Source organism: Lampetra fluviatilis, chromosome 44, assembly GCF_964198595.1.
Source record: "Lampetra fluviatilis chromosome 44, kcLamFluv1.1, whole genome shotgun sequence".
NCBI classification, from domain to species: Eukaryota; Metazoa; Chordata; class Hyperoartia; order Petromyzontiformes; family Petromyzontidae; genus Lampetra; species Lampetra fluviatilis.
In genome coordinates this window covers 2,225,669-2,241,992 of record NC_136318.1, presented here as the reverse complement: position 1 = coordinate 2,241,992, position 16,324 = coordinate 2,225,669, and the positions used below count along the sequence as shown (strand labels likewise).

The window sequence follows — 16,324 nt, the reverse complement described above, 5'->3', positions numbered from 1 at the left end:
CTCCGGCCATGAATCGGGCGCGTCGTCTCTTTGTGCTTGTTTGCGCACTATTTCATTTGTTGTTTCTTGCTCCGGATCAATTCCTGCTGCCCAAAACGCAGATGCCAAATCTTTGGACCGCACTGGGTAAAGCCTCGATTGGTGGCAACGCGAGTGTAGAAGGACAAGCTGATGAGATTGGCCACATTCTTGCTGATATGATCCAGCGTTTATGGTATACAAACTAAAGTAAAACTATGAACTCAACTTTTTGATTTATTTTACTAGGTAAGGCCCAACTGAGCTATACAGCTTTTTTTCAGAAGCGACCTGCCCACAAATGATGGCTCAATGAAGTGGCTTTTCACGTGGACATTTATAGCAGCCGAACACTGTAAACGCAAGTTTAGAAACGTGGAGAGAATAAACCAGAGGACCCGGAGAAAAACCATGCGACCACAGGGAAAAACAGACATATTCTTAGGTTTTTTAGGTAAAGTCACGTAGGTAAAAAATTAAAGTTAATACAAGTAAAATAAAAATCACGACGTTTCGGAGGCAACACAAGCTTCCGTCTTCAGGTGGAACTGTCACAGCACGATAGCTGTATCAAGTGAGAGAAATACCAAGAAAACAGTATTTGTATATATACTGGTTGAGGGTGGGAGGAGCCAAGGTAGGCTTTGAATATATATATATATTTTTTCTAAATATACAGGGGTTGGGAGCGAACCCCTGACCTCCCGTGAATCAGGCGAGGTAGTTAACATTATCATCCACGTTTTGTCAGTGACAAAACTTAAAAAAGGAAAACTTACAAAGACGGCCTGTCACGGGTGTAATCTGTCTTGCTCTCGGCTGGAATTCGCTTCTTCGCCGATCCCCGCGACCTGTTTTGAGCAAGTGAGCGAGCGAGCGAGCGCTCCGTATTTTTAGAACTCCTGGGGTACGGTCGACGGCCAGAGCCCGTCACGACGTTGCCGAAATTTTTCAATGTCAGCACGGCTCCCGCGGGATCACCTGTTCCACGAGCGAGCGGCGCAGCGCGTGCAGAGCTCGTAGGGACAGCGAGTCCCTCGTCCGCCGGATCTACGCTTCCGGCAAACCTCCTCTCTACAATTCACACGGCCGACTTCAAGCTGACCGCCACTTTGTGCCGTTTCCTTCTGCTCCCTCCTTTTTGCCCCCCCCCCACCTTCCCCCCCCCCCCTCTTTGCAGCCTTCATGGACGGCGGTCAATTACCACTGTCCAATATTCGCGAGCCTTTTCACCAAACTAAACGTTGTATAATTGATGCAGCGTTCTTGGGTGCTGTCATTGTCTCGCATTAATTATGCACACGCGTCTGCATTAGCAAGCCCCCCGTGGGAGCTTATTAACTACTGCACGGAAATGTATTCAGTATTCAGTAGTCCTCACTGCGGGACAGACAGCCTGGGCTTGGCTGGAGAAGTTACTAAGTTCTACAATTTGCCCATCTCCATTAAGAGGGGGCCTCAAATGGCTTAAACCCATAATATTTTTTTTTCCCATTTATACATTGCGCTTTAATGTCTCGCCAACTCAAAGTTTCCGTGCAATCGCGTCTCGTCTCGCGCATTCGAAGGGCACTCCCAGTGGCCTGCAAAAGCGGGGGCATTATGGGCCTGCCAGCATGGGGTGACGATTGCTACCATGTGTGTCCCGGTAATCGAGTAGTTTGTGAGTATCTTTTGGGGATTTTTTTTTATTTTAGAAACATGTTGACCACGATGCCGGCACGCAATTGCCTACTCGTTGCACATGACGTCATGGGGTCTTTAGCGTCCGCTGGGCATCGGTTATATTGTCTTTCGTTCATGGGCCCCCCCCCTCTCCAGCCACTGTTTATAAGCCGTATTTAGTTAGCTTTTTGTCACGCGCAAAAAAGTTTACGATCCACGGAGTAAAAAAAATCAAATATTACTTCTGCTCGATGGGTGCAAGAGTTTCTGCCCAAAGGCATTTAAAAAACTAACATATGAGCCGTGTAGGCCCTGACAGTTGCAATAGTTCATTGTTAATTCTGGATTTTCACCGGAGGCCAGTCAAGCCGCCCTGCTTGTCTCCCGCGCGCATGTTTACGCGCTTGATGGAGAAAGAAAAATGACCGACAGATAACGGGAGCTGTTGGATGACACCTATTTTCACGGACGATATGCAGTGCTTGGTTTTTGTTGTTGCAGATTTTGTAGCGTGTGTTGATGAGCTGACTTCATGCACCATCTCCAATGGTGGTCGTACGCTCAAACACATTCCCTCCTTTTAGCTGTCACTCCATCATCGTTATTAACCCCTCGCCATGACGTGTCCCCCGCTCAAGCCCACAATTGTTTTCCTTAACCCGTTCCGATGACATAGGTGTACGTCATCAGAACTGAATTGGAAGAGAAACTAAAATATAATAACTTTAATGGTACCGAGGCTCCCACAAGGCCATGTGGGAGGGAGTGTGGCACAGTTTGGCGCCATCTATTGTAGAGTGCGGTCGTGCCACTACAGTTCTCTGCAGTGAGTAGCAATGTCTTTAAAAACAACAGCGCTACTACGCCTCTCTAAATAACATTAACGCTGAATCGCTTGCGCTTTCCGAGATTCAGCAGTGAACAGGATCGTGAGGGATGGCGATCTCGTGCGGGAGGCCTTCATCCAGAGGTGGATAGATCACAGCTGACGACAACGATGGAAATGCCAATTGGCTAATCTAATCTTTAATTATATATAGAGGCCCGCAGAGCTGGGGCAATTGTTGGCGCTGGCTCATTGCGTGGCTGCTGCCTTCTTGCTTGTCTGTGGTTCCTCCTCACAACTTTTAGAGTCGGTCTCCGTACGAGAGTGAGCGAGTACCGTGCGTTGCACTACAAGTTTAATTTATTGTCATTTTTGGGGCACCGCTGAAGTGAGCTGTTAACTACCTCGCCTGGTGTACAGGAGGTCGTGGGTTCGATCCCGACCCTGGCGCCTGCTGCTGTATATTTGGAGTTTGCGTGTCTCTCTCCCCGTTGTCGTGTGGATTGCTATTCGGGTCCTCCGGTTTATCCCTCCGCATTTAAAAACATGTGCCTCGAGTGTTTGGCTGCGACACATTTCCACGTGATAAGCCGCTTCACTGGGCTCTAATTTGTGGCCAGGTTGCTTCTTAAAAAGAGCTATGTAGCTCAGTGGGCCGTATCTGGTAAAAGAAAAAATAGTTTAAGTTTTTTACGTTATAGTTTTACATTGCAGATTGTGGTTTGTTTCATAATTACTCGTTTGATTTGAGTAAAGTCTCCTCACATTGTTTGTGTAGTGCGCGATCGGGTTAGTTGTGGTTGTGGGCTTATCTTATCCCTCCGATTGAATATCCCGCCAGTTGGCCGTGCAGTTCACAGCCCTCAACTCGATTTCCAAATTTGTGAATTCACCTGCTAGTGACTCGATTTAGGCTACGTGGCAATTATCGCCCATCTTTTGTGAAAACTCGGCAGGATTCTCCTGAAAAAGAGTGATGAGACTCAGTGTGGCTTCCCTGGGTAAACAACCCTAGTACTGTTACAGACGCTTAAGAAATAATTTTAAGTAATTAAAATATGGCCTAACTCCAGGTCCCTAAGGGATTGGATACTTGCAATTGCCATCAAGTTAGGAGAGAAGTTACTGGTGATCAGGAACACTGTTTTTAAGTCAACTGTAAACAAAAAAAGTCAACCTGTAATTAAAAATATAACAATGATGAAACTCGTTTGTAAAAGTATTAACGATTGTAATTTACACTCTAACGCAAATATACTAGCCTCAACCGCAGGCCAACTTAAGCGGATGGAAGCGATGACGTCACGGCAGCCATTTTTCGTGAATGACGTCATTGCGGCCATGTTGCATGGGCATGCTTGTCAACCCCTTATCAGAGCCCTACCTTATTACAGACCAATTCAGACCTTATTTGTCACCCCGTGCCCCTTATACATCTCAACGTTCATCCTACAAAGTCCCATGACAAGGGAGAAACACAAACAAATAGACTAAACAAATTCCCGTATTGAAAAGGCTGTAAGCTGCATTGACCTGCAAACTAAATTTCCTTGTGCAGGAATATGGGTAAACCTATGAGTTGACAGGTATGCATGGGAGTTGCCTTCCTGGCAGCTGATTGGCTGAAGTCAGGACATCATCGCCGGCAACCTCGCTCGCGTGTCTTGAGTCTTGAGTCGACGTATCGACACTTTTCTGACGACATTTTTCACCTTGCTGTAATCTCAGCCTCAGGACCGTGTCAAAATTTAATGAGCATTTTGAGTACTCGGAGCGCTGACCTAGGGTGACTCAGTCTCCACCATCCATAGCCTGAAGCAGCTGTCCTTTCACGGGTTGATGCCTGTCACAGCAATATTTCATGTCCCCCATGTGCTCGGATGAGTTGCCAAACGTAAGTGGCATCCCACGCTTCCTTGAGCAATTAAAGAGTTTTTGTTTGTACATTTGCCCGAGCGAAGGCCGAAAGGCCCCAAAACATCACGGCACTATCGGAGTTGTCTTCAATAAGAGTTGCACCGTGTCTTGGAATTGATCGGGGTTTGTTATAAGAGCTTGGGTAAAGAGACGTTGGGAGGGAATTTCAAAGACGAGCATCGCAAGGGGACGAAAGCAGAGAAAGAACTGTTGTGACCTGCAGTGTGCTGAGCGAACACACCGTAGGTATGAAATGAAACCACTCAGTCTAGTTGACATGAATCTTCCACATGGGGCGCCACGGTGGCTACGAGATGTTAACTACTTCGCCTGGTATGTAGGAGGTCGTGGGTTCGATCCCGATCCTGACACCTGCTGTGTATTAGGAGTTTGCGGTGTCTCTTTCTCCCTATGGTTGCAGGGATTTTTCTCCGGGTCCTCCTGGTTTTCCCCTCCACGTTTAGAATCGTGCGTTTAGAGTTTTTGGCTGCTGTAAATTTCCACGTGATAAGCCACTTTCGTTGGTCTATCATTTGTGGCCAGGTCGCTTCTAAAAAATAGCTATACAGCTCAGTGGGCATTAGCTTGTAAAATAAAAATAGTTGAAAAGTTGATGTGGGTGGAGGAATCAATGAGTGAAATTCACGGGAGCAGTAACCATGGTCGTCGCAGTACTCGAGTGATAAAGGGACGACTACCCACCAGTGAGTGAGTGGAGAGAATCAGCAATTGCTGGATCATCAAGCAATCAATCAGTTTGAATCATCATTTCTACTTGAATTGTAAATCCAAGCCTTCACAACTAAAATTATGGATTGCTTCTTCTAAGCGCTGCATACGCCTACATATAAAAAAAAATGGTTGTGGATTTTGTAAATGGAGTTAGCAGGTGGTGCAATTTTCTCATTTGGCGGTCGTAAAAATCGAGATGGTTTATTCCAATAAATCAGCGGATAATTAAGGTCATGTTCCGAGATTCATTTAGCAGCGGCCGATGTCGCGCGTGCCGGTGGCTCCGCTTCATTCACGCCGACTCGCCCGATGGGGTGAATTAAAGTGCACGTTGAACCCGGGACAGGTTCACTCGTTCAATTGGCGGCGGGCGCCCATCATCAACAAGATCGCGCGCGAGTTCAGTTCCCAGTCGGGGTCAACCGTCATCGTCTTCTTTGCTGTTGTCGTCATTATCGTCGCGCTCTTCCCAGGGCACCATCGCGGAGGTTTGGCTTGGCGCACGACGAGAATTTGTTAAATGCCCCAACAACACGGCACGCGCCCGACTCGAATGACGTCGGGGGCTTCTACTTTAACGCCCGCCGCCGCCGCCATGCACACGGGGCGAGTATTCGTGCGGTCAACACACCGGCCGCAAAAGTGGGGGCCCGTGTCGCAATCCTGCCGGAGTGTACCACTCGCCTCGCCGCGGTGAAGTGGATTTAACGAAGATGTCGTCTCTTTTTTTTTTTCTGGACAGCGCCCTTCAGATCCGCCAAGGTCGACCTACCTTATTCAATCACGCGCGTCCCCAGCCGTCTTATTAACAGGTTTTTTTTTTGGCACAGAACCCCGCTGCGCGGGATATTTGGCGTCTCTGTTTTTTTTTTTTGGGGGGGGGGTGGGTGGCGGAGGTAATTTTCCGCACGTAGCCCAGAGGTGAGATGGAAAGACGCTGAGACTCCACTCTCAAACGGCCGTGGGGCCCGGATTCATCTCTTTAAGTGGCCCATCTTACCATCGGTGCAAATTCCACATTCTTATGAGATGGGCCGGTCTCTCCATAGGACGATCATCATTAACTGACTCGCCACAGTGTGGGTCCTTATTTTATCGTCTCCGGAGGGGTGATGGGCTCCTTTGTCTGCGTGTATATTCGTGGCCATCGCGACATAGGGGCACCACGAAAGCGATACAAAGACTCCCTGAAGAAGTCCCTCACTGCTTGCTGCATCGATCACCGTCAGTGGGCAACACAAGCAGCTGATCGCAACTCCTGGCGGCACACAGTCCACCAGGCCACCTCCTTCTTCGAAGATACCCGCAGGGCCCGTATGGAGGACAAAAGGAGAAGGAGGAAGAACTATGATCCCTCAGCACCCATCCCAGATGAGACCTATACTTGCAGCTGTTGTGGCAGGACCTGCTTGTCCCGCATAGGCCTCGTCAGCCACCAGCGTGCCTGCAGAAGACGTGGATGTCCTTCCTAGATCTTCGTTTGCGAAGCCAAGCCATGGTGATGATGATGATATTGGTGGAACTTCTTTCGCACCACACGGAGCCAACCGTGCTCGTCGGAGGTGTGGGGGAAGGACAACAACACAAAAGCAATTCTAAAGAAACTCATTTTTAACCTAGATTTAAGATTGTCTTCCTAATATCGGAAGCAAGAGTGTTCCAGACGGCTGCGGAAGCGCATCTGAAAGCACGCGATGCCAGTAGCATAACATTCCACAGTTAAAATTACCATCCAAGAACCGCATACAGTATTGGGGACAACTCATGCGACCGTATAAAAGATAAAGATAAAGATCCCCATATAGCCTGGAACAGACTGTTGGGGCAAGTGCTGTTAGCGAGCACCTAATGAAGGCCGGAATGGCACACGAGGGGGTGGGTGGCCAGCACCACGCCCGACCGCCTTTGTCTCCCCAGTGGGATGTTTACACACCGCACCAGGTACTCATTTGAGGCTGAGTCGACCTAGGGGAGGCCCGGGACCGGTTCAGATAATCGTCACTGGTGTTGGCCGTGAGCGGGAATCGAATCTGTGTTGCCGGGTTCATAGCGCAGCGCGCTAACCGCTCCCCACACACACACACAGTGTACGTTGTGTATAGATACTGACGATCGCATGTGGAACTGGACATATATACGAGCACAGCATCAACGCCCACGGTCATTAAATCATTTACGATTTATTGGCATCCCGATTGCTCAGCCCAATTTGAAAAGTGCGTCCGCGAGCCCGTAGATTTATCCAGCAACGTTTCCAATCGGCCACTGCTTGTGCGTCACACAGCCGGCATTGGGGCATCTCAGCCACGCAGCCTGTGGATTTCTTTACTTGAATGCCACGTTGAAATAACACTTAAAGTTCATGAGCCTCTTGGTTTTCCAGAACAATGTCATGTGCATATGTTGAACTTCTTTAGCATCGTGTGTAGCCAACCGTGCTAATCGGAGGTGTCATCCAGGAGCATTGATTTAAGTGATCAAACTCTGGACTGGTGTACCAGGTTTAGCGTGAGTCCAAATCTTGGCCGGAGGTTGAATCAGCCTGTCGTGTCTCCAAAGTATATATGTTAAATAGCTTTTTGTGGTCAGCCCTTGGAACAAATGCTGCATTTCCACCACTGTCTCAGAGCTGGCAAGGAATCAGATTCAGACTATTTATACTGGAGGAATCCGATGGGCTGTAAAGCTCTTTTTCGCAGATGTCCAGTCGGATGTGGTTGGTAAAGTAGGATCAGCGATGCCCCATCGCTCGACTAAGCTCGGTGTGAGACCCACATTTAAACCACCGCAAGCAATGGCTGAGAAAGCAGGAATCAAACTGTGCGCAATCTGGGAGCGCCAGCGCGTGCGCGCTTCGCGCTCGACACTGCACCACCGTGGTCGTTTAAAATGAACGGCATTACTTTGGCGCGCGCAATTAAATATGCAGCCAGCGTCCAGCACGTTCGACACATGCTGGACGATAATTTATCCAATCGCGCCGTCAGATTTAGAAGCAAGTGGCCAAAGAGATTTATTGACCCTTTTCAAAGTCCACGAGAGAGAAAGCCAAAAGGACCTCGTAAAACACACGTTTTTTTGTGTTTGGCCTAATTGAAACTTTGAACAAGAGCAAAGACTGAATTGAGGTTGTGTGGGGGGGGTGAGGGGTGGAGTGGGGGAGGGGACAAGCCGCCTCGTTCGAATTGGCACAGAAAAGAAAAACCCACGAGAGAGAGGGCGGCCACCGAGTGGCAGCGTTGCATCCGGCCGCCCTCTGTAGCGCGCGCTGGGAGAGAGGAGAGCCCCGTACACAGTGCCCGGTGTTCGAGTGCATCCCGGTAAAAGGCCCGGCTAGCCGGAGTTATCGGAGGGAGGGAAGGATGGAGCGAGCGAGCCCTGGCTCGGCCAGCTGAAATGTCGAGCTGTCCACGGTTATCGTGAACGTGCTTGTGTGTGTGTGTGCGTGTGTGTGTGTGAAAGAAAATGAACGGCAACCCCCGCACCGTTCCCCCCTGCACCACCCCTCCCCACCATCCCCCACCACCCCTCCCTACCATCCCCCCCACCACCCCTCCCCACCATCCCCCCCCACCACCCCTCCCCACCATCCCCCCCCACCACCCCTCCCCACCATCCCCCCCACCACCCCTCCCCACCATCCCACCCACCATCCCCCCCACCACCCCTCCCCACCATCCCACCCACCATCCCCCCCACCATCCCACCCACCACCCCTCCCCACCATCCCACCCACCATCCCCCCCACCACCCCTCCCCACCATCCCACCCACCATCCTCCCCACCACCCCTCCCCACCATTCCCCCCACCCCTCCCCCACCACCTCACCCTCCCACCACTCCTCCCCACCACTCCTCCCCACCATTACCCACCACTAACGGATTGCCGTAAGCACATTGATACACTTTACATATTTTACACATTATACACAATTTTACATATTCTCACGCGTTTTATTACGCTTTTTATATCACGCAGCGTATCCCAAACCATATTAGTACATCATAATATATATTTTAATCTATTATAATGCCGGCACATATGGCGTAGTCTTTTCTCATATAACTCGAGACGATTTCTAATGTCCATACACGGGAGACCACACAGGGAAGTGATTTGGCTGCTATACATATCCACGCGATCATAAGCCCACTTCGTTGAGCTATTATTTGCGATGGCAAATGATAGCTTGGCTGCAAAATTTTCAAAAATTGTTGAGTTTTAGTTCAGACAGTGTGTGGTTCGTGCGCCCACTGCCGCGTGTTTTAATGGCGTAACTTTGCCGTGGAAGCACGGAGGTACGCTGTCCCTCCTCCGCGCACCTCCGATTAGCACGGTTCGCTACGTGTGGTGCGAAAGACGGTTGGCTACGTATGGTGCGAAAGACGGTTGGCTACGTATGGTGCGAAAGACGGTTGGCTACGTGTGGTGCGAAAGACGGTTGGCTACGTGTGGTGCGAAAGACGGTTGGCTACGTGTGGTGCGAAAGACGGTTGGCTACGTGTGGTGCGAAAGACGGTTGGCTACGTATGGTGCGAAAGACGGTTGGCTACGTGTGGTGCGAAAGACGGTTGGCTACGTATGGTGCGAAAGACGGTTGGCTACGTATGGTGCGAAAGACGGTTGGCTACGTGTGGTGCGAAAGACGGTTGGCTACGTGTGGTGCGAAAGACGGTTGGCTACGTGTGGTGCGAAAGACGGTTGGCTACGTGTGGTGCGAAAGACGGTTGGCTACGTGTGGTGCGAAAGACGGTTGGCTACGTGTGGTGCGAAAGACGGTTGGCTACGTGTGGTGCGAAAGACGGTTGGCTACGTATGGTGCGAAAGACGGTTGGCTACGTATGGTGCGAAAGACGGTTGGCTACGTATGGTGCGAAAGACGTTCGGCGCGCATACGATACATAGGCTGAGCGCTGGCTGTAATTAATGCGCGCTTTGAGATTCGCAAGAAACAAAAAAAAATAATATTCCTTTTTTTTGTTTGCGCGCAGCACAATATCGGTAGTGGGAACACTTGACAAACGAGAACGACCGTTGTGTTTGAATGTGGGGATGCGAACAAGATAAATACAGAGCAGCGCTAAAAGAACCACCCCCCCCCCCCCCAAAATGTCAGACAAAACTGCAGTGACGTGGGGCCAAGGTCGAGATTACAGAAAGGAATGTTTGCCTATTTTTGTTATTATTCTTCTTCTTATTATTTTATTATGATGAGATTTTATTGCCTTACAAAAACACAGATTCTTTTGTTCCCCCCCCACCCCCAGAAAGGATTTTCTTTGTTGTCTGCCGCGTCTGTGGCGCTCGCACAAAGCGTCGGGGTAGCAGAGAGACGAGAGAGAGACGAGAGAGAGAAAAGCCTTCAACAATGGGGCTGAGTCTGTTTTCTCCGCCGTGGCCCAAGGTGATCGTGGCTTTTTGTCTGTCACTCACTCCCAGCGCCTCTTTTATTTATTTTCTACCTCACCCCCCCTCACTCTCACTCCCCCCCCCCCCCCATCCTCTCTCCGGCCTGAAACATTGTCAAAGGCCGGCGTACAACATTCTATTCGTCGGACCGGGAGCCGTTTGGCCATCACCGATGAACCGCTGTAATAAATACGAAACAATGATTTTGGTTCTTGGACGGAACCGTCGCCCCCTCCTCGTTTAGCCGCCTTTGTCTCCCGAAGAGCGACGCCGCCGTGGTGAGATGCGTCGAGAGGAAATGAGGAAGCCTCATAAGATCTCTGTGGCCAGCCACCGATGTCTCAGGAAATCAATAAGCGGGCAGTATGCCTGTCCCCCCCCCCCTTCACACATCTGTCCCTCCGGATAAAAATAAAATAAAGTTTTTCTTTAATATATCAGAATCAGCCGCACGGCATTCTGAAGGAGGCATATTGGGTGCTTATTTTGTTACTTATATCTCAAACATGACGGTCGTGATTATTTGTTGTTACGTACCACGAAGGTTTGCATCGATCTAGGACCCGTATTGAACAGTGGGGGGGGGGGGGGGGTCCCATTCCCCTTCCCCTGTAGACATCTTGCCAGTTCACCAGCAATAGTTCAAGCAGAGCCTGACTGCTGATGATGAGACGTCGAACGTTGAAATCGGCTCCAGAATTCTGCTTGTCAGTTTGACATTACGAATTCCGCTTGTGTTGAACCAACAGTGCTGAATTCACGCGCTTCCCAGAAGGCTCGCGTGGCTGTTGATGGGGCGTGTACAAACGGTACCGTTGTTTTTTCACGTGGAGGGACATGTAGGTGCATGACGCGAGTATTGTACATTAACTTTATTTGTAGCATCAGCACGGTGACAAGCTAACTAACCGGGAGCCAGCCACCAACGTCTAAAGGGAATTGCAGGACTGGCACGCCATCGGGAAAAGTTTGAGATGTTACTCTTATTAGCCTTTGATCTGTTGGTTTATTGCAACATAAATGATGATGTTATGTTGCGTTGTATTAGGTTACGTAGCAACTACAATCGCTTTTTCTTCTTCGTACGGCTGATGTTGATGTAGAGCAACGGCTCTGATTTGACATTGAGGTGGTTGAGACAGATGATTGCGTCAATCAATCAGTCGAACTTTATTTAGCCGCGGCGCCTTTCACAGTGAGCTTTGCACAGACCGCTTCACAGATGGAAGGCATTAAAAACGTATGTAACATTCCATCGCTAAACATTTAAATTACGCGACACAATAAAAGAAGGTCTACACGGTTAAACTTAAAAAAAAAAACCTACGGATTGTCAACCCATTGCCCCGAGCGAGTAAAACAGGCCCCCACAGATCAAATAGTGGTGACGAGCGACAGACAGATCAACCCGGAGGGATTTGTGTTTGACCAAAGGGATGGGTCTTCAGCGACCCTTTACGTGTGCCTGCATGGGAGTTAGCGGAGTTATCGACCGCCGTGGTGATGACACCGCGGTATTTTAGTGTGCCTATATCCGATCGCTGTGATCACAAAGAGACAAACAGCAGCAGGTCTCTTGTGTGGGTGACCGTGGTCGCACACCGGAGATAATTTAATGCTTTATTTTACACTCGAGAAGCTTGCAACAACAGTAGAGAGAGAGAGAAAAAAAGGATTGATTCTTGAATCGAATTGCCGCCCGGAAAAAAATGAAAGTTCATCGATTTTCAGGTGTGGTGGTAAGGGGATTAACCGTCGTAGGCCTAGCGCAGGGGCACGTGTACCCATGTGCGTGCGTGCGTGTGTGCCCATCGGCGGTTCCCGCTCACGGCCAACACCAGCGATGATGATCTGAACTGGACCTGGGCCTCCTCTAGGTTGACTCGGCCTCAAATGGGTACTCGGTGTGTCAAAAACATCGCCGCGAAGGAAGACAAAGGCGGCGGGTGCGTGGTGTTGGTCACCGACCCCCTCGTGTGCCCTGTCGGCCTTCATAGGTGCTACTCGCTAACAACACTTTCCCCGGCAGTCCATTCAGGCTATACGGGCGACCTTTATAATTGCGTGTATTGGTGAGGAGGTGATGCGTTCAGTGCGCACGTCCTGACGCTTCGTACGAACACGTAATCCCATTGTGTTTGTGACCTCGGGGGAGGGGGGGGGCGGTGGAGTGGATGGGAGGGGCAATGTTACGCGATGTTTTTATTTTATTTTAGACGCAAATCTGATTAGCAAAATGAGCCCATGCGGCCTTCTCCCCCCCCCCCGCGCGTTCCCGTCGCGCGGTCGCTCTCTAATGCGGCTTTTATGGAAACGGTAAATCACTCGCCGCGTCCCATCCAGTGGACTTCGCTGCATGTGCTCCTTTGCGCCTGGAAACATTAATTCATTCTATCTTCGCCTGCGAACGAATTCCCACCGCTCTCCCCCGAGTTCTCTCGCCGCACTCGCTGCGGACGCGTGCGTATTTTCTGACCATTGATTTCCGCGCCCCGCCCTCCTGCCTTGGTGTTGAACGAGCCGGCCGTTTTTTTATTTATTACACGGACAAGATTAGAATGCCCATTGGCTTGCCACAACGACAATGCCCCCGCGGATCAAGGTCAAGTAATGCATTTGTTTATTTAGACATCGGGACATCCTGCTAAAATCCCACACGCATCCCAGCGGCCCCGGGTAAAGTTCCAGAGTTATGGGTGTACCACGTTTTGTGTGTAAGTCAACAGCAGTTGTCCTATGGATAGACTCACCCACCCGCCCCTCCCCTCGGGAATTTTCACCACTAGCTCAGAGCTGTAAATGGGAGGATGAGCACGATCTCATTGCTCCCGTGAAGCAGGACATCGCTGCCGTGGAGTGGACGGGTTGAACCGTCCCCAAAGACGGCTCAACCACACCCATGCCCAGCCGTACCTTCCCACCGTGTGCCACGCGCCCTAACTCCACGGCGCCCCTCGATAGCTTGGTTTACTCACGGCCGGGTATAAAAAACACGGGATTTGAATCCGGGATATCTCTCGTGGTGTTGGCTTCATGTTCCAAACGTGAGGCCGCTGATCCATTGCTCCTAGTCATCACTATTAAAACGAATCTATTTTTATTCCACCAGGTAAGGAGCACTGAGCTATGCAGCTCTTTTTCAAAAAGCGCCCTGGTCACAAATGATAGCCCAACGAAGTGGCTTATCACGTGGAAAATATATCGCAGCCAAATGCTCTTAAACGCGTGATGTTGTTTCTAAATGTGGAGAGAAAAACCGGAGGACCCGGAGAAAATTCCACGCGACCACGGGGAGAACATGCAAACTCCAAATATACAGACATCAGGATCGGGATCTAACCCTCGACCACCTGTATGCCAGGCGAGGTAGTCAACGTCTCGCGCGACAGAGGAGAGGGCCCGCGCGCGTCCGTGCCGCGTGAATGCTCGACGGACGTGGCGAAACTTTGCCTACTTGTCACGTGCGTATAAGTAGCGCTGCGAATCAGGCATGCTGCTTGTGCTGCGTGCAGCCCGTGCCCGTTGAGCGAGCAGCCCGTGTACTGCAATGACATCGAATTGCTTGCGATGACAAAGTGTGTGGGATTAAATGTGCAAATGGGGAAAAAAGCAAAACCCTTTGTCGACATTCATCGGGACCGCAGAGGCAAATACTCTTTGTAGCGAGCACCTGCTAAGGGCAGCTTGGCACAAAGCGGGGAGTTGCGGCGGTTTTGCCCGGCGCTGTGGTGTGGGCCAACGTTATCGCCCCAGCGCCGATGTTCACACCGCAGCGGCGTGTACCCCACAGTACTCCACAGTACTCCACGGTCCGTTGAGACCGCGGTGGCAGGGGTGGGTGGGTGGTTCAAACTTTTCTCTTTGTCTTCTGTGCGCCGCGTGCAGACCCCGCGTGTGGCTGCGACGCGAAGCGGAGCGCCTGGTGCGGGAGCGCGAGAGCGCCGGCCTGCCCCTCCTGACGCCGGACTACTACGACCGCGACTCCATCGTGCTGCCCAGCGTGGAGGAGGAGGAGCAGTGGGTGCTCGCCCACAAGAGAGAGCAGTAGAGGCGGACGCACACGCACACACACGCACAGACATGCACGGACACGCACACACACACGCACAAGCACAGACACGCACACACATGCACAGACATGCACGGACACGCACGGACACGCACGGACACGCACAAGCACAGACACGCACACACACGCACAGACAGCACGCACAGACAACACACAACAACAACCGCCATTCGCCACTAAGTGGCGGTGACGTCACCACAACACGCACACACATGCACACACACGCGCACACTCATCGGTGCCCTGTATCCGTCCCTCGCTGTGAGCGGTACCACCTGACACAGCGCGCACACCCACCCACCCTCGGACTTAGACTCGCGGCGAAACACGAGGGGTCGTAACCGCGGTAACCGTGCCAGACTCCGCCAGGCACCGGATGTGAGTCGCCGAGGGCGATGCCCCGGCAACGGAGAAGCGCACCGAGCGTCGCGCCCAGACCGAGGCGGAACGCGAGGCTCGACCTCGTCACACTCGCTCACGAGACACACAAACCACGCGCCGGCGGTCGACATCGCGCTCTGCACAAGTGGGGGGCTTTGTGAATGCGAGGGCGGCTTCAGGCCTCCACGTTGGCGTTACGGGGGGGGGGATCGTGGCCTCGTGTTTCACCGTTCTGTCTCCCTCCCCAAGCGTCATTGTGATTTAGAAAAAAAAAAGCATCTGCTTGAGAATAAATCGTTTGCCAAGTGGGCTAACGCGCCACCATGACGGGCGGATTTCCGTGTGGTGTCTGTGTGTGTGGTGTGTGTGTGTGTGGTGTGTGTGTGTGGTGTGTGTGTGTGGTGTGTGTGGTGTATGGTGTGTGTGGTTTGTGTGTGTGTGATGTGTGTGTCTGGTGTGTATGTGTGTATGTGTGTGTGTGAGTGACTTGTTGTGACCTGCAGTGTGGTGGGTACGTGTAGTGAACGGGTGGGTGAGTGGGTTGATGTGACCTGCAGTGTGGTGGTTGAACACCGTGTGATGGCAGAGAGGAACCAAGTCGGTGTCTGGTAGAGTCCTCAACATAGAAGGAGGAGCAGGAATCGAGTGAAGTTCAGAGTAAACTCACGGAAGTCATTATCCATAATAGAGGTTTTTTTGGGATTGACCGCGTAAATATATAAATGTGTCGTTAAAACCCGCCACCACCCGACACAGCCAACTAGTAAGGTTTGTCACGTGATCAGAACGTGGCCAATTCGTCACTAGTACAGCACAAGTGTATAGTGTAGTGTATAGTAGTGTATAGTGTAGTATAGTACAGCAGTAGTGTATAGTGTAGTGTATAGTGTAGTGTATAGTGTAGTATACTAGTACAGCAGTAGTGTATAGTGTAGTGTATAGTGTAGTATACTAGTACAGCACTAACCGGTGTGTTGGAGAGCCAAGCCACAACATTTACAATCTTGAGTACGACATTTCGCCAGTAATTACAACCAGCTTCATCAGGCGACAGTGGTGGCGGGTTTAGCAACTCATTTATATATTTACACGATCTAGCCCAAAAAAACTATTATGGATGATGTTGATCGCGAAAGCCTACGTGATGAACTGAAGTCAGTATGTGCGTGGAACTTCTTTCGCACCCTACGTAGCCAACCGTGCTAATCGGAGGTGCGGAGCAAGGACAACGAACGAACGCACAAGAAGCAGTTTCTAAAGAAATTTGTTTTTCAATTTGGATTTCACAGTGCATAGCTCCGGTGGC

The 16,324-nt window shown here is 50.7% G+C and overlaps 1 protein-coding gene across 1 annotated transcript in view; it reads left to right on the top strand.

The window, feature by feature from the left end:
• The window catches only part of NDUFB11 (NADH:ubiquinone oxidoreductase subunit B11), a 60,123-nt gene extending 44,778 nt beyond the window's left edge, over nt 1-15,345 (top strand). Inside the window, exon 3 of the mRNA XM_078876361.1 lies at nt 14,454-15,345. Within this exon, the coding sequence (XP_078732487.1) occupies nt 14,454-14,616 (163 nt within the window). The 3' untranslated portion in view covers nt 14,617-15,345. The remainder of the gene's footprint in view (nt 1-14,453) is intronic.
• Nucleotides 15,346-16,324: the final 979 nt, after the last annotated feature.